The sequence below is a fragment of the Moschus berezovskii genome, chromosome 12, assembly GCF_049115385.1.
Source record: "Moschus berezovskii isolate FMDL1 chromosome 12, NW_MosBer_1.0, whole genome shotgun sequence".
Taxonomy (NCBI): Eukaryota; Metazoa; Chordata; class Mammalia; order Artiodactyla; family Moschidae; genus Moschus; species Moschus berezovskii.
The window spans coordinates 50854072-50873092 of record NC_142471.1 but is presented as its reverse complement, the minus strand read 5'-3'; the positions used below and the strand labels follow the sequence as shown (position 1 = coordinate 50873092).

The following is a 19021-nucleotide window of genomic DNA, read 5'->3' as shown; positions in this document are numbered from 1 at the left end:
CATAATATAGCTTTCGCACCTGTGTATAAAATCTTTACTCCATTCTTTATCATGAAAGCTAGATAATATTGAAAATAATTTCCTCTCAATAGATTATTCAAAGCAAATTCTTGTATAAAAGTACTTTCAAAATAAGAGAAAGGATTATTATTATAGAAACTAATAAATAGCCTAGTCACTTTTACTAAAAACTGAAGAGTAATCTCACTGAAACTGAATTAAGCTTAAATTAATATATATGTGTGCATATGTATTGACAGATATATATAGAGACTATATATATATATATATATGTATATGAAAGAGCTTATTGAAAGTTGTTGAATAGTAGCATACTTGAATATTCTATAACAGGTGGCAGATTGATTTCCATTTATATGCTTAAATTAGAAAATGTATTTTTATGTGCTTCTTTTCTTTCCCGTAATATCATTTTTTTTTTCTCTCTCTTACCTATCTCTTGTTTCCCAAAATAGACATAATTCCTTGGAGGAGGAAAATAGACAGGTAACAAAAAGGAACAAGGGCTTAGTCATTTTTTTTTTTTTCAGAAGCTTTTGCTGTAGATTAAATGTTAAGGAGTACGTCAAGGTTGTATATTGTCACCCTGCTTATTTAACTTATATGCAGAGTACATCATGAGGAACACTGGGCTGGAAGAAGCACAAGCTGGAATCAAGATTGCCGGGAGAAATATCAAAAACCTCAGATATGCAGATGACACCACCCTTATGGCAGAAAGTGAAGAGGAACTCAAAGGCCTCTTGATGAAAGTGAAAGAGGAGAGTGAAAAGGTTGGCTTGAAGCTCAACATTCAGAAAACAAAGATCATGGCATCTGGTCCCATCACTTCATGGGAAATGGATGGGGAAACAGTGGAAACAGTGTCAGACTTTATTTTTTGGGCTCCAAAATCACTGTGGATGCTGACTGCAGCCATGAAATTAAAAGACGCTTACTCCTTGGAAGGAAAGTTATGACCAACTTAGATAGCATATTAAAAAGCAGAGACATTACTTTGACAACAAAGGTCTGTCTAGTCAAGGCTATGGTTTTTCCCATGTTCATATATGGATGTGAGAGTTGGACTGTGAAGAAAGCTGATCACTGAAGAATTGATGCATTTGAACTGTGATGTTGGAGAAGACTATTGAGAGTCCCTTGTGTTGCAAGGAGATCCAGCCAGTCCATTCTAAATGAGATCAATCCTGGGTGTTCACTGGAAGGACTGATGCTAAAGCTGAAACTCCAATACTTTGGCCACTTCATGCGACGAGTTGACTCACTGGAAAAGACTCTGATGCTGGGAGGGATTGGGGGCGGGAGGAGAAGGGAACGACAGAGGAATGAGATGGCTGGATGGCATCACCGACTCGATGGACATGAGTTTGAGTGAACTCCGGGGGTTGGTGATGGACAGGGAGGCCTGTGGCGTGCTGTGATTCATGGGGTCGCAGAGAGTCAGACACGACTGAGCGACTGAACTGAACTGAACTGAACTGAACTCTCTATCCAAAGAAACTCTGTGAATGGAAATGGCTGTTCAGTTCAGTTCAGTCGCTCAGTCATGTCCAACTCTCCGCGACCCCATGAATCACAGCACGCCAGGCCTCCCTGTCCATCACCAACTCCCAGAGTTCACTCAAACTCATGTCCACTGAGTCGGTGATGCCATCCAGCCATCTCATTCTCTGTCGTCCCCTTCTCCTCCCGCCACCAACCTTTCCCAGCATCAGAGTCTTTTCCAGTGAGTCAACTCGTCGCATGAGGTGGCCAAAGTATTGGAGTTTCAGCTTTAGCATCAGTCCTTCCAATGAACACCCAGGATTGATCTCCTTTAGAATGGACTGGTTGGATCTCCTTGCAGTCCAAGGGACTCTCAAGAGTGTTCCCTCCAACACCACAGTTCAAAAGCATCAATTCTTTGGCGATCAGCTTTCTTCACAGTCCAACTTTCACATCCATACATGACCATGGGTAAAACCATAGCCTTGACTAGACAGACCTTTGTTGGCAAAGTAATGTCTCTGCTTTTTCATATACACCATGGACCATATTCTTTTTCTTTCTTTCTTTTTTAAAATAATTAATTTATTTGGCTCTGCTTGGTCTTAGATGTGGCACTTAGGATCTTCTATCTTTGTTGTGGCATGTCAACACTTAGTTGCAACATGTTATATCTCATTCCCTGTCCAGGGATTGATCCCAAGTGCCCTGCATTGGGACCACAGACTCTTAACCACTAGACCACCACTGAAGTCTCACCATAGACCATATATCTTGAAAAAAAAAGAAGACTTATATTACCTGTACCAAAAAAATCACTTTATTATAATGGAAATTTTTTAAATATTAAAAATAAATGACCAAACCAAATAAAAACAAATACATAGAGAACAGAGTCATGATAACTAAGGGAGAAAGGGGATAGAGAGAGAAAAATCGGTAAAGGAGGTCAATAGTATGGTGATGGATGGAAACTAAACTTTAGATGGTGAGCACACTGTAGTGATTACAAAAATCAAAATATCATACACATGGAATATATAATGTTATAAACCAATAAAATAGATTGCAAACTATTAATATTCAACTTCTTGAGGGCAAGGACAATGTCTTCATAGAATATCAATTTAATGAATGTTTATAATTAATGTGCTATGGAAATAAGAAAGACATTATCTGGATAATTGATGGAACTGGAATGGTGACTATGGATTAGAAGTAGCAGTGTATCAGTGTTCATTTTCTGATTTTTGATGGCTGTATTTTTATGTGGAGAATATTCTTATCTATCAGTAATACACTTTAAAGTATTGATATTAGGGAATATAAAGGACTCTTTTAAGTAACACCAGAAATGGTTTAGAGAAAAAGCTTGTGTACTTTTTATATTTCTGTGTTTGAAATTATTTGTGAGTCAAAATAAACCTTCCCTGGTTAATAAAAATACATAAGAAACTGTAAAGAAAACATATAAAATATGCAGAAAATAGTCTTAAGTATATATGGAGTCTCTCTTGTTATGCTTCATCATGGAGACCATCTGTGCCTTTAGATATACCAAAATGATTCTGAGAAAAACAGATGTTCAAAAATGCATATATTAAATGGAAAGAGATGATAGATGATATAGTCACAAAGAAATGTGAAAGAATAGCACAGAGCTAAAAATTTAATTGGGAAAGCAAAAACTAAAATTGGATAGATTCAGATATTTCACCACTGTGAGAAAAATTTTCAACGTGTTGTTTAGTCACTCAGTCATGTTCAACTCTTTTTGGACCCCATGGACTGTAGCTTGTCAGGCTCCTGTGTCCATGGAATTTCCCAGGCAAGAATGTCTCATTAATTACTACTTGTTTACAAATTTATTTTGCACTTGATTTTTTAAGTTCTCCTTCATTTTAAAAAATAGTTATAGAATTATAACTATTTCTAAAAAAGCATATATTCAGGCAGAGTTGATCTGCAAGAAAAGATGGCCAGAACCTGTACTACATATTTTAAAAGCATTATCTCTTATAATCCTCAACACAGCTTTGTAACATTATTATTTTGTCCTATATTCATTTTATAGTTAATAATAGGCTGAGAGCTTCTATCTCCTATCATATTTCTAATAGTTGGTATATAAAGACTACAACACAGATTATCTGGCTTCAAAGAGTTAATTCTCAAGCACTGTGAAATATATTGTTTCAGAAATTTCATAATTTGCTATTAAGAAACTTTTGAGAAATAAAGGAAATGAAAGAGGAAAGTAAAAGTTATTCAGTCATGTCTGTCCCTTTACGACCCCATGGTCTATACAGTATTTTCCAGGCCAGAATACTGGAGTGGGTAGCCTTTCCCTTCTCCAGGGAATCTTCTCAACCCAGGAATCCAACCCAGGTCTCTCGCATTGCAGGTGGATTCTTTAACAGCTAAGCCACAAGGGAAGTCCAAGAATTCTGGGGTGGGTAGCCTATCCCTTCTTCAGTGGATCTTCTGGACCCATGAATCAAACCAGGGTCTCCTGCATTGCAGGAGCTATGAGGGAAGCCCAGTGAAAGAGGAAGTAAATATAATTTGGCACATAACAGAACCAAGATATACGCTAAACTGAAATGATACAATTTGGATGATGTATTCCATCAAATATAGTTCATGTTCAGCCCCCCAAAAATAATTTTGAGATATTTTACATAAAGACAAATAATTCAATTTAGTTCATGCCTGCATTTTAGAAAATTTGTTCTCAGGAAGTGAGCAAATTATTTAATAAATTCCTGAATTCCCCACTTCAGCATGCTAACGTTTTCATTAGTAATCAAATGTGTATTACTAGTGTAGTGTATTCCATAATGTCTAAGAAAGCATGTCAGTACGTGCTCAAGGGGTAAAGAGAAGGAAGAAAATATATCCAATCATTCAAATTTGTATTTTCATCAATGGTTTTTTTTAACAAATCAATGTTTTGTAAATAACTAATAAAAATGCTGAGTCCAAGTTTGATGAGGAATAGGATATTTTAAAGTTTCAAGCTTTTGAATACTTGTTAACTATTAAATACAAAAAAAGAATAAATATAGAAGTAAATTCTTCAGTTCAATTCAGTTCAGTTCAGTTCAGTCATTTCCAACTCTTCGCGACCCCATGAATCACGGCATGCCAGGCCTCCCTGTCCATCACCAACTCCTGGAGTTCACTCAAACTCATGTCCATCAGGTCGGTGATGCCATCCAGCCATCTCATTCTCTGTCGTCCTCTTCTCCTCCTGCCCCCAATCCCTCCCAGCAGCACCATTACCAGTAATGGGACACATTGATATTGTTAAGTCTCTTTTGTTATGTGCTCTGAAGAAAACATTATCACTTTTGTGGTATTCCTGAACAAAATCTATGATCATGAGGAAATACTAACTAATCCTAAATTTAAAAATAGCCTATAAACTGTCATATTGCTGGAAATTATTAAGGTCATTAAAGTTAAGGAAATATCAAGGAACTAAGATTGAGACTAAAAAAGACAGTAAGTAAATGTAATGTGTGATCTTAGATTGAATCTTTGGACTATAAAGGGATTTGTTGGGAGGAAAAACAGCAAAATTTGTGGTCTGAAGATTATAGATTAATACTGCATGAATGCAATTTCCTGATTTTGATGATTATATTATATAGAAGAGTGTCTTTGTTTTTCAGAAATACACAATTAAATGTTACATGCTTAAGAGGTTTCATATGTACAACTTGCTCTTCACTGATATAGAAAAAATATATCTATATGTGATATATTATATATATAACTATATGGTACATATACACATAAGCTATAAACTGTATGCCATTTATATTTATGTGTATATACATCTATGTGTGTATGCATGTATATGCACATCTCTATTTATCTGTTTATTTATCTATTAGAAAGAGAGATTATCTGGCCAGTACTCTTCAAGACTGTCAAGGTTTAAAGACAAAGACAGTGAAAAACATATATAGTGTAAATGAGACTAAAGATTCATGATGATTGAAAGTAATAGGGTATCATAGATGGGGTCCTGGGACAAGAAAAAACACATTAGGTAAAATTAAGGAAAACTAGATAAAATATGGATTTGAGTAATGTTTCACTGTTGGCTCACTAGTTGTTAAAATATGTACCATACCAATGAAACACATTAAGTATAGAGGAAAATGGATGTGGGTTTATATGGAACTTCACTACTTCTATTAAAATATTACTTAGGTCTAAATATTTATTATGTTGCTTACATAAATGGTAGAAAATATGAACATAAACAGACCATTTCCATAATCATTTTCATTATAACTAAGTCCAAGACTTAAACATATCATTTATTATAAAAATATTTTAAAGATAAAATTTTATATTACATTTAATTCTTATAAATATTTAACACACATTTGAACCGTTAGCCAAAATATAAGATAGAAAAATTATGAGAAAAGAGAGAAAGAACAAAATAGAGAGATTAATTTGGCTGAAGATTTAATTAAATTTAATTTGGCTGAAGTTCAGCTTTTAGTTCCTGCTGATGGGTTTGATCACTAAAATGCTGTTGACCATACACATAAACATAAGGGAAAAAATCATTTCAGAGTCCATTTTCAAAAAAAATTAGTGAGTTCATTAACCTAATGGGTATTGTTGAAAGGCACAATCGTGCTGTTAGAAAGAGATATAACAGCACTGAAAGTAAAATTTCTACCAGCTACCATGAAATACTCTTCACATGATACGTCTACTAATCTAGAAGTAGTTGGTATGTGCTCATCACTACATTACTTTTTATAATTCATCAGGAATGTATAAGTGTTCTATACAAAAGCTATATATATATTCTTCTTTTGTCAGTTCAAATCTGATACCTCATCACCATCCTATAATCCATCTTATATTCTAAAGTTACTATGTCACAAATAATATATTTTACAGCACCCTTCATGGTGCATTAAAGGGGGGGCTTCAAGATAATTAATCTCACAATGTTTGGAGAAAATATAAGAGAAAATATTTGGGAAATGGATGGAGAAATAGTGGAAACATTGTCAGACTTTATTTTTTTGGGCTCCAAAATCACTGTGAATGCTGATTGCAGCCATTAAATTAAAAGATGCTTACTCCTTGGAAGGAAAGTTATGACCAACCTAGATAGCATATTAAAAAGGAGAGACATTACTTTGCCAACAAAGGTCTGTCTAGTCAAGGCTATGGTTTTTCCAGTGGTCATGTATGGATGTGAGAGCTGGACTGTGAAGAAAGCTGATCGCCGAAGAATTGATGCTTTTGAACTGTGGTGCTGGAGAAGACTCTTGAGAGTCTTCTTTGTTCTTTGGAAAAACTGATGCTAAAGTTGAAACTCCAATACTTCGGCCACCTCATGAGTTGACTCACTGGAAAAGACTCTGATTCTGGGAGGGACTGGGGGCAGGAGGAGAAGGGGCCGACAGAGAGTGAGATGGCTGGATGGCATCACCGACTCTATGGACATGAGTTTGAGTGAACTCTGGGAGCTGGTGATGGACAGGGAGGCCTAGTGTGCTGTGATTCATGGGGTCGCAAAGAGTCGGACACGACTGAGCGACTGAACTGAACTGATGTGAAGTTGAAGAAATATACCTTAAGCAAAGTGACCATCAGTGAACAGAATGAAGTTTAGAACTATATTTGTTAGTCTCCGTGTTACATGGGATTCAGTCCTATTCATAATTTTTTACTTTTCTGCTACACTATTTTTTCCTTAGTTTAAAAAATATTGAGTGCTAGCAATATAATTAGAATGAACATGAGATGTATAATTATTATCCCAAACAGATCGCAAAAACAAAAATATAATTTTACAAAATATTCCAACTAAAAAACATTGCATAATGAAAATATTCACGTGTATTCTACCTTGAGAGTTAAATTGTGGGAAGCATGAATGGATAAAAGAAGAGATTGTTGGATATAATTAGAAAGTTCACTGCCATTGCCATTCTTACCATTCAATGAGTGCCTAGAGCATACCTAGAACCATTGTTTCACTTTACATCTCTGTATCCTTTCATCTTCAATAAGTGAATCAATCAATAAAATTAATACAATGTTTTTCCTTTGAGGAAACTAAATATATGAGAAATTAATCAGTTTTCTGTGATTGTGCAGAGGGGAAGTGGTCACACTATATCAGAACCTTGGTTATAGTGAATCCAAAGGCTTTGTGCCTTCCTCTTAGAATTGTACCTAGGACCTTCCTGATGGTCCAGTATTTAATAATCTGCCTGACAGTGTGGGGGTCACAGGTTCAATTCTCATCTGGGAAGATTCCACATACTGCAGGTCAGCTAGCCCCCATGCCACAACTATGAGCCTGCATGCCCTGGAACCCATGCTCTGAAACAAGAAAAGCAACTTCAGTGAAAAGTCTAAATGCCACAACTATGAACCTGCATGCCCTGGAACCCATGCTCTGAAACAAGAGAAGCAACTTCAGTGAAAAGTCTAAACACCACAACTAGAGAATAGCCCTAGCTTGTGGCAACTAGACAAAGCCTGAGCACAGCGGTGAAGATCCAGTGCAGCCAAAAACTAAAATAAATAATAAATTAGTAATCATACTATTCAGATTAATGGTTGTATTTATGTCTTATTCTTTCTTTATGTCTCTGAGCACTATCTTTCTTTTGCCTGATGCATTTGTACAATACAGTGATCAAACACTCAGTTTTGGAGTGAAGCTGCCTCTGTTTCTCACTTAGATCTGCCACTTATTAGCAGTGAAATCTTAGGCCAATTAATAAATGCTTCTCTGTCCCAGTATTTTCTCACTTTATTGTGTAAAATGAAAAAAATACAAAAATAATTTGAGTTTGTGTGTAGGTTTAAGTTTGAAACAAGATGTTTCATGGAAAAACTTAGCACTCGTAAATGATAATTGTTAGAATGAATCTATCATTATCATTGTAATCTGATCTATTTCCAGTCAACATCAGGAGATATGATGCCACAAAATTAGCAAGAAGGTCTATGCAGAAACCTGTGAACAAATTTTAGATAAGAACAAATTTTAATGTGTCAAGTTACTTAATAATGAGTAATAGCTAAAATTCAAAGAAGAAAAATAAATACTAAAATTACTCAAAACTTAAAGCTTACAGACATTTAAGCTGTTAAATAGGACATACTTTGTGATATAATTGTAATGTCAATAGTTATGAAATAACTTGATTGTTCCTAAAACCAAGATTATTTCCACTGCTAACCTTTACTTTCCTAAATTATAAATGGCATTTTAAATTTTGATTTATGAAGTATCCTTTAAAGTTTCCTGTTCTTAAGAACTTAGAGAGCTTGACCAAACCCAATTTATTAAATTGACTGATTCTCTTAGGACCCTTTACATTTGAACTTCAAAACTCTGTGCATGTAGGAAAACCTCGTTGAGGAAAATAAAGACATTTGGTTAAAGGGGAGTCATATTAATATTATTTAATATAACTTTAGCTTTGCTGGGACATGAAAACTAAGGTAAATGTTAACTGGTGTAACAGTCATATACAAATTAAAACATGATTTCTCCCTAGAGTTATGAAAAAATGGACTATAATTCACATAAATACATAACTTCCCCCTAGGGCTATGTAAAACATACTGTAATTCACATAGCTCATATTTACCAAGTTTAAAAAAAAAAATTGTGGGCTTCTTTTTCTGTCATCACTGTTTTGTCAGCCTATATAATTTATCACAATAATCTAGAAAACTTTTACTCCATCCTTAAAACATGTCATCATGCATAAGCTTCGTCTCAAATTTAACTCAAAACAAACACACACACACGCGTACACACACGCATACACCCACACACACAAGAGTGTCCCTGGTGACTCAGTCAGTAAAGAATACCCCACAATGCAGGAGATGCAGATTTGATCCCTGATCAAGAAGATCCCCTGGAGAAGGAAGTGGCAACCCAGTCTAGTATTCTGGCCTGAAAAATCCCATGGACAGAGGCGCCTGGCAGGCTAGTCTGTGGGGTTGCAAAGAGTCAGACACAGCTTAGAGACTAAACCACCACCACCACACATATATATGCACACTTTAAATCTTTATATCACTTATTTAAACCTGATATTATACACACACATAAACACACATAAATATAATATCAGGTTTAAATAAGTGATATAAAGATAACTCATTCAGATTGTATTTTAAAATTAGTTACAAAATATACAAGTAACACCCTGGAGAAGGAAATCACAACCCTCTCCAGTACTGGGCTATAATCCACGGGGTTGCAAAGTGTCAGACATGACTTAGTGACTAAACAACAACATACAAGTAACACGTTGTACACTAAAATCTGTGGCCTTTTTCTTTTCTACTTGAAGATTTATTACATGTATTCATTAAACCCCGTGAGGTAGGTGTCCTAATATTTTCTAGTTTTCACATGAGGAAACTGAAACACAGAGAAATTTTTATTTTTTCAAGATAAACACAATTAAAAATGGTAAGCAGGTTTTAGAAAAGGCAGAGGCACCAGAGATCAAATTGCCAACATCCGCTGGATCATGGAGAAAGCAAGAGAGTTTCAGAAAAACATCTATTTCTGCTTCATTGACTATGCCAAAGCCTTTGACTGTGTGGATCACAATAAACTGTGGAACATTCTGAAAGAGATGGGAATCCCAGACCACCTGACCTGCCTCTTGAGAAACCTGTATGCAGGTCAGGAAGCAACAGTTAGAACTGGACATGGAACAACAGACTGGTTCCAAATAGGAAAAGGTGTACGTCAAGGTTGTATATTGTCACCTTGCTTATTTAACTTATATGCAGAGTACATCATGAGGAACGCTGGGCTGGAAGAAGCACAAGCTGGAATCAAGATTGCTGGGAGAAATATCAATAACCTCAGATATGCAGATGACACTACCCTTATGGCAGAAAGTGAAGAGGAACTCAAAAGCCTCTTGATGAAAGTGAAAGAGGAGAGTGAAAAGGTTGGCTTGAAGCTCAACATTCAGAAAACGAAGATCATGGCATCTGGTCCCATCACTTCATGGGAAATAGATGGAAAAACAGTGGAAACAGTGTCAGACTTTGTTTTTTTGGGCTCCAAAATCACTGCAGATGCTGATTGCAGCCATGAAATTAAAAGACGCTTGCTCCTTGGAAGGAAAGTTATGACCAACCTTGATAGTATATTAAAAAGCAGAGACATTACTTTGCCAACCAAGGTCCGTCTAGTCAAGGCAATGGTTTTTCCCGTGGTCATGTATGGATGTGAGAGTTGGACTGTGAAGAAAGCTGACCGCCGAAGAATCGATGCTTTTGAACTGTGGTGTTGGAGAAGACTCTTGAGAGTCCCTTATACTGCAAGGAGATCCAACCAGTCCATTCTAAAGGAGATCAATCCTGGATGTTCATTGGAGGGACTGATGCTAAAGCTGAAACTCCAATACTTTGGCCACCTCATGCGACGAGTTGATTCACTGGAAAAGTCTCTGATGCTGGGAAGGGTTGGGGGCGGGAGGAGAAGGGGACGACGGAGAATGAGATGGCTGGATGGCATCACTGACTCTGTGGACATGAGTTTGAGTGAACTCCGGGAGTTGGTGATGGACAGGGAGGCCTGGCGTGCCGTGATTCATGGGGTCGCGGAGAGTCGGACACGACTGAGCGACTGAACTGAACTGAACTGAACTGAAGCCGGCTCTGACATAGCTGGACATTTGAATTGTCTCCAGATTTTGACTATTATGGAAACATTGTCAGTGAATATTCTTGTACATGTTACTTGGTGAACATACATACCACAAGAGCAGAATTGTTGAGTCGTATGGTATCTTTTTGTTTATCTTTGTAGAAACTACAAACAAATCTACAAAGTAATTGTCCCAATTTACTCCTCTACCAACAATGTATAGAAGTTGTGTTTACTCTGTATCTTTACCAAGATATGGAAATGTACTTCCTTTCAATTAAAAGTTTAATTTAGAGTAAACTGATATAATTGAAACTTCCATATTGAAGGTGCTATTATCAGAGAATGACTTGTTACAATTTGCTTCTTGTTTGTTACTGTTTCATTAAAAAAATTAATATTGACTTTGTCTTTAAATTTGCTAAACTCATTTATTAATTATAATAATCTACACGTAAATACGGTTGGGTTTCTACATATTCAATAATGCTAGTTAGGAATAATGAGAGTTTTATATGTCATTTTCAGAATAAGTGTGAAGTTTCTAATTTAATTTTGTGTTTTTATTGATTGTAAGCTCAATTGTATTGTGATTAGAAAACATACTCTGTGTAATTTCATTCACTTGGAATATGCCTAACATTTGGTAAATTCTTGCAAATGCTTCATGTGACTGGAAAGAAAGAATTGTACAGTTGTTAGGTATAGTGTTCCTTCCATGAGAATTTACCAGGTCAATGGTGCTAATTCCATAGCTCAAGCCTATTTTCTTGCTGCTATTTTTCCCTTACCTATTTTGTCAATTACTGGGAGTGGTTTCACATTAATTATCTATTGCTATCAAAATAAATTAATGTAAATTTAGTAGCTTAAATTAGTGTTCATTTGTTATTTCACAGGTAAGTTAGAAGTTGAAGGCAGGTCTCACCAAGTTAAAATCAAAGTATTGGTAGGGCTGGATTCTTTTCTGGAGACTCTGGGAATAAGTTCAATTCTCAGCTCTTTCTTATTGGAGGGCTTCATTCATCATTAAAACCAGCAAAGGTGGCTTAATTTCTTCTTACTCTTTGATCTCAACTCTCCTTTCTGTTTCATATTTTTCAATACTTCCTCTTCCTTTGACACTCCAGTCACAGAAATTTCTCTCCTTTTAAGAGCTTGTGTAATTAGAGTAGGCCCACCAGGATAATCCAGCATAATCTACTGATTAGCATCCATAACCTTAACCATGTCTGTAAAGTTCATTTACCTGAGATTAGGGTATGGACATCTTTGAGTGACTAATGTTCTACCTACCACAGGTTTTAAATGTGGTTTTATATTATCTCTATGAAATAGATTTTTCTTTTCTCCTTTAATTCTTTCAATATCCACTTGTTTATTGCTGCTGCCATGTTATTAAGTGAAATTGCATCCACAATTGCTACAACTGTCTGGCAGATTGAACCCTCATGATTGTGAAAAGTTCTTTTTATTCTCCATTTATATACTCAAATTTTTATTTTTTTATCTTTCCTTGTTAGTTCTTTAATGTCTTTTTGTAGATATAGTTATCTATTTAATGATTTATTTTCCTTTTATTGATTAATTTGTCTCTTTTCTTTATTTATATCTCCATGCCTCTTCTAGTTATCTTCAAGAGAATAATTAGTCCCAAATACCTAGTCTACCTCAACCAGAAGCAGATGATTTATATTTTGTGTGACTGGAAATAATAGAGATTATGTGAATCTAAACCTCCTCAAATAGTCATGTAGTACCACCTCTGTATATAGGGTGACAAGAATCCGAAAGTAATATTATATAAACATATTGAAAAATGTTAAGAAAAAAGAGAAGATATGCAATTTCCTTATACATTTTATGTGTTATCTTTTAATTACACATAATAATATATGTTTAAATATCGTGTTAGGAGGAAAATTTTATTTTTGCTAACTCATGGTCAACAATTCTCACAAATTAGCTATCCACATCATGGTTTTTTCTTTTTCATCGCAGAACTGAATAGGCATGATGGTGTCTTTCAGGATCTGACCCGAAGTGTGTTCTTCAGTTTTATGTCCTTCCATTCTGTCCTTTCTTACTTTAAGCTTGTTGTGCAGAACTCCTTATAGTTAATTTAGTGGCAATCCAGAAATAAGGACTACTAATTTAAGCAAAAATTGATAGAAACAGTTAACTAAATTCAAAACACCATCAAAATAATACTGATAAAACATGAAGTGTGCATTTTTGACTAGTATAAGACCACGATATAAACACACTGCAATAATACAGCAGTATGAATTTTTACTTAAAACATTTTTTATTTATAGAATATAAATTGCCATTTTTCTAGGTCAAAAGTAGTTGAACACTGGCAAATTACTTGAGTCCAACCTTTCAATTATATCTGAACTGTATTTCTCTGAGTTCCTAGAAACTTAAAGAAATACAGTTCAGAAGCTTTATATATACAGTTGATCCATGAACAACATGGGTTTTAATGGTATGGGTACACTTATACACAGATTTTTTAAACAGTAAATACTATAGTACTACATAATACATGCTTCCTTTCTTCCTTTCTCCTTTCCTTTCTCTTTCTTTTTTAACTGTATACCATCTATTTGTCAAGAGAAACGCAAAAGAACATTCTTCCAGAAAGTGCCAACAAATTATCTGCAATAAATCACAGCATGTCACAGATGCAAAGTACATTTAGGGTGATATTCAAGGTGATAAAGAGAACAAATTAATATTGACTAAAAAATTGCCCTGTCTGTAAAGAGATCATTAAAGACCAGGATAAATATAACCTTGATATTACCCTGAGATTAATTCTTCACAAGCCTAAGAAAACATGTTTGCCTTGATTTGTCCTTGTTTACTTTCTATTATGTCAAAAGGAATGTTTTGAAATGTGATGCATGTGTTATCAAAGACATCACTGCCAGAAAATATTTATCTTCCAGAAATTACTTAAGAATGATCAGCAGCAATTAGACTGTACAACTTGTTCTTCAAATCAGCCAGACTAATTACTTAATGAGACAATTGTCCAAAATTAATTGAGAGTCTCCAATTACCCAGAGATTAAAAAAAGAAAACCTTGCAATATCTTATGTCTCACAAAAAAAGAAGTTTAAACCTTTGCAGGCAATTCATGTGCTGTTCCAGGTCTCAGTTTTCTCACAGTGAATAAGGAGAGTGACTAATCAGAACTTTAAGACACTTATAAATCTGTGATGGTGACTTTATAACTGTCTTTTGGACTTTAATAAAGTGTAAAATATTTTGACACCAAGAGTCTCTTAAACCTCGAGTGGCTTTACTCTTATTTTTAGGAAAACATTTAGATCATTCTAGTCATAACTACCTTAATTGTATGTTTTGTACTGAAAGAAGAAACAGCATGGAAAATATCTTGCAATCTTTCACGGAGTAAAATACATTTTATTTAATTGTATTTTATAGGCAGCACTGTAGTTGCAGTATATAAAGTTGCAGTGTATATATACATATATATATATACACATGCACACATACATATATATATATATACACATGCACACATACATATATATATATATACACATGCACACATATACACACATACATATATATATATATATGGGTATATATATATATATGGGTATATATAAAATTGCAATGTATTTGCCCTGATGAAGAGATAAATATATAGATAAAGATACATAAATAAACTCATTCAAGACAATTAAACTAAAAATTATTCACAAATAAGATGAGAAAAATAGCTAAATTTCATTTTTTCTTATAATTATGCTTTGGTGTTTAGATAAACTTTGTATTCTTTAAAAGAAAATTGATATGAGAGAGTACAAACCAAATCATTGAAGGAAAATATCAATTACACATGTTCCACAGACTCAAACCATAGAAAATCTGACCATAGTATCAGAGGGATAGGATTGTCTCAATTGGTTTTGGGAAGCACATTGAGAGAGAAACATAATTAGGCAGTTTTGTATAGAAATCTTGCCTCTCCAAATAATATTTAAGATAAAATGTTTAATGTTTCTACAAATTGTATCATTCTAATTCCGTTTAACCAGATGACAGAGGAGTTTAGAGTTTGGAGAAACTGATGATCAATGACTGTATAGCCTGGAATGAGTATAGAAGAAATAGGAAATGGAAATGGGTCAAGAGTTAAACTTTAAAAAATGAATAAAACTTGGAGACTTGCAATATATGGAGGATTCCCTTCTAAGTAAATTGAACAGTGTGAGTAAAGCTAAAGAAATGAGTATATTTGTAAGATATGAGGAAGTTAATCTGAACAGAATGTGTATTATCAGAGAGAAACTGAACTTCAGAATACATTGACAAAAGCTCAGATAATAGAAGGCCTTGAAAGTCAGCTGGTAGAGACAGATGACTGAAAAAAATTGGAGTGGGTGTAGAAGTAGTCAAATTTGAATGAAAATTGAACTTTATAAATTTTGTTTTAGAAAATAAAGACATGTATCCAAGAACAGTTGAACATGGTACAAGACTGGATTTTAAAATTAGGTCTGTTGTCTAAGATAATTTATCTTTCAGTTTATATTCAAATAAAACTAGCACTCAAACAAAATAAAAACTCATTCAAAAAGTATAGTTTAGATGCTAAAATAAAATGTTAAATAATTATTATGTAACATGATTAATTACATTAATTAGCATTTGTCTGTTTTAGCAGAAATCTGTTAAATAAAAGGTGGCTCAAAAAGGTTGAGCATGGATTGACAAGCAGCTTTGCCTGATAATCTTTAAAAGCTTATTTATTTAATGCAATAAAATCTAGAAATTCTCAGATTATGAGAAATATCATTTCTTGCATTGTAGTGAACATAAGAATGTTGAAGTAAATAAGACACATTTAAAACAATTTCAAAAATAATATAGAAGTTATAGGCATAAGGCTGTTTTAATGCTCAAAGTGTACTAATTTCCTCTTATAAAGTAGATATGTATTTTTAAGATTAAAAAAAGACATCATAGAAAGAATATGATTTGCTAAAGTAGAGGCTATTAAAAATGTGGTTCATTTTTTGTGTCTAAATTACATGTAATAGATATTAGAGATACTTTAGAAATATTTTATAATTTAATGGAATGCCTCCAAATTAATATAATCAGTTCAGTTCAGTTCAGTCGCTCAGTCGTAATCAGTTCAGTTCAGTCGCTCAGTCGTGTCCGACTCTCCGCGACCCCATGAATCACAGCACGCCAGGCCTCCCTGTCCATCACCAACTCCCGGAGTACACTCAAACTCATGTCCACAGAGTCGGTGATGCCATCCAGCCATCTCATTCTCCGTCGTCCCCTTCTCCTCCCGCCCCCAACCTTTCCCAGCATCAGAGTCTTTTCCAGTGAGTCAACTCGTCTCATGAGGTGGCCAAAGTATTGGAGTTTCAGCTTTAGCATCAGTCCCTCCAATGAACATCCAGGATTGATCTCCTTTAGAATGGACTGGTTGGATCTCCTTGCAGTATAAGGGACTCTCAAGAGTCTTCTCCAACACCACAGTTCAAAAGCATCGATTCTTCGGCGATCAGCTTTCTTCACAGTCCAACTCTCACATCCATACATGACCACGGGAAAAACCATTGCCTTGACTAGACGGACCTTGGTCGGCAAAGTAATGTCTCTGCTTTTTAATATACTATCAAGGTTGGTCATAACTTTCCTTCCAAGGAGCAAGCGTCTTTTAATTTCATGGCTGCAATCAGCATCTGCAGTGATTTTGGAGCCCAAAAAAACAAAGTCTGACACTGTTTCCACTGTTTTTCCATCTATTTCCCATGAAGTGATGGGACCAGATGCCATGATCTTTGTTTTCTGAATGTTGAGCTTCAAGCCAACCTTTTCACTCTCCTCTTTCACTTTCATCAAGAGGCTTTTGAGTTCCTCTTCACTTTCTGCCATAAGGGTAGTGTCATCTGCATATCTGAGGTTATTGATATTTCTCCCAGCAATCTTGATTCCAGCTTGTGCTTCTTCCAGCCCAGCGTTCCTCATGATGTACTCTGCATATAAGTTAAATAAGCAAGGTGACAATATACAACCTTGACGCACTCCTTTTCCTATTTGGAACCAGTCTGTTGTTCCATGACCGGTTCTAACTGTTGCTTCCTGATCTGCATACAGGTTTCTCAAGAGGCAGGTCAGGTGGTCTGGGATTCCCATCTCTTTCAGAATGTTCCACAGTTTATTGTGATCCACACAGTCAAAGGCTTTGGCATAGTCAATGAAGCAGAAATAGATGTTTTTCTGAAACTCTCTTGCTTTCTCCATGATCCAGCGTAATAGTCACCATTAAAAAAATAAGATTAAAAGGATCCACAGCTTATGGATTTTGGCTCAAAAGGAAAACAAAAGTAAACAACAAACAACAAGAAAAGCATGTTCTAGTGGTAAAGAACCTGCTTGCCAATGCAGGAAACATAAGAGATGTGGATCCGACCCCAGAATTGGGAAGACACCCTGGAGAAGGGCATGGCAACCCATTCCAGTATTCTTGCCTGGAGAATCCCAGGGACATAGGTGGCTTGGCTACAGTATATGGGGTTGCAAAAGGTCGGACACGACTGAGATGACTTCAGTTCAGTTCAGTTCAGTCGCTCAGTCGTGTCCGACTCTTTGCGACCCCATGAATCATAGCACACCAGGCCTCCCTGTCCATCACCAACTCCCGGAGTTCACTCAAACTCATGTCCATTGAGTCGGTGATGCCATCCAGCCATCTCACTCTCTGCCATCCCCTTCTCCTGCCCCCAATCTTTCCCAGCATCAGAGTCTTTTCCAGTGAGTCAACTTGTCGCATGAGGTGTCCAAAGTATTGGAGTTTCAGCTTTAGCATCAGTCCTTCCAATGAACATCCAGGATTGATCTCCTTTAGAATGGACTCGTTGGATCTCCATGACTTAGCACAGCACAATAAAATCAGTAATATTACTTTTAAAATATTTCTTTAGATAATTTGATGAGCATTTTTATAATAATTTAGTTTTTATTTATATTTAATTTTTTAATGTGCCAAAATGATTTCAAAACTGAGGAAATAACTTTAATAAAATCTTAATATGTATTTTCTTCTAGTACTTAATTACAGCTACCACCTCAAAGATACAAAAGAAAAAAATTTGTCTCATTTTACAATAAGAATAGCTGCTGATAAACCTTAGAAACCATGTATGTATATAGATTCAGACATTAAATTGTCCAAGATGATACAAATATCAACATTTCGGTCATTATTATAAATAATTCTATTTTTCTGTAGCAAAGTGAATTCCTAAAACCATATTAGAAGTCACTCAGACCTTATTCTTCTAAAGTACTATTTTTGAAATGTTTTCTTGGTATTTCTGAACAGTTTATTATTTTAACATTACACAGGGATGATTTGAAAATATTTATAAGATACAGTCCATTATATATATTGATTAAAAGGAAACAGAGAAAGGTAGAGGAAACTGACCTCATTTACTGTGGCATAGTAGCTTTCATGCTTGAATGTGGGTGAGTTGTCATTTCTGTCTCTCACCACAATTCGAACTTCATGGTAGATAACAGTACCCACTTTTTTGTTGATGCACTGAACTTGCACCACGATAGAGTGTATATTCATTGGAGGCTGCAAAACAGAAATTGCATCTTTTTAAAAAAACAATTGAAACTGAAGTCTCTCATTATTGTCAAAGCATTATTTAATAAAATCTTCTATACTTATTTACTTTTAAATTATAGTAATCTATAAAAATTGATCCATTTTGTACTATTTTATGGATGAGAGGACAATCATGATTA

General features: G+C 35.0%; 1 protein-coding gene across 16 annotated transcripts in view; it reads right to left on the bottom strand.

Annotated features, from left to right (window-relative positions):
• Positions 1–19021, bottom strand: part of PCDH15 (protocadherin related 15) — an 870688-nt gene that overhangs the window by 523394 nt on the left and 328273 nt on the right. For all 16 annotated transcript variants that reach the window (XM_088842500.1, XM_088842496.1, XM_088842498.1 and 13 more), the window contains one exon: positions 18693–18848. In XM_088842500.1, the coding sequence (XP_088698626.1) occupies positions 18693–18848 (156 nt within the window). The remainder of the gene's footprint in view (positions 1–18692; positions 18849–19021) is intronic.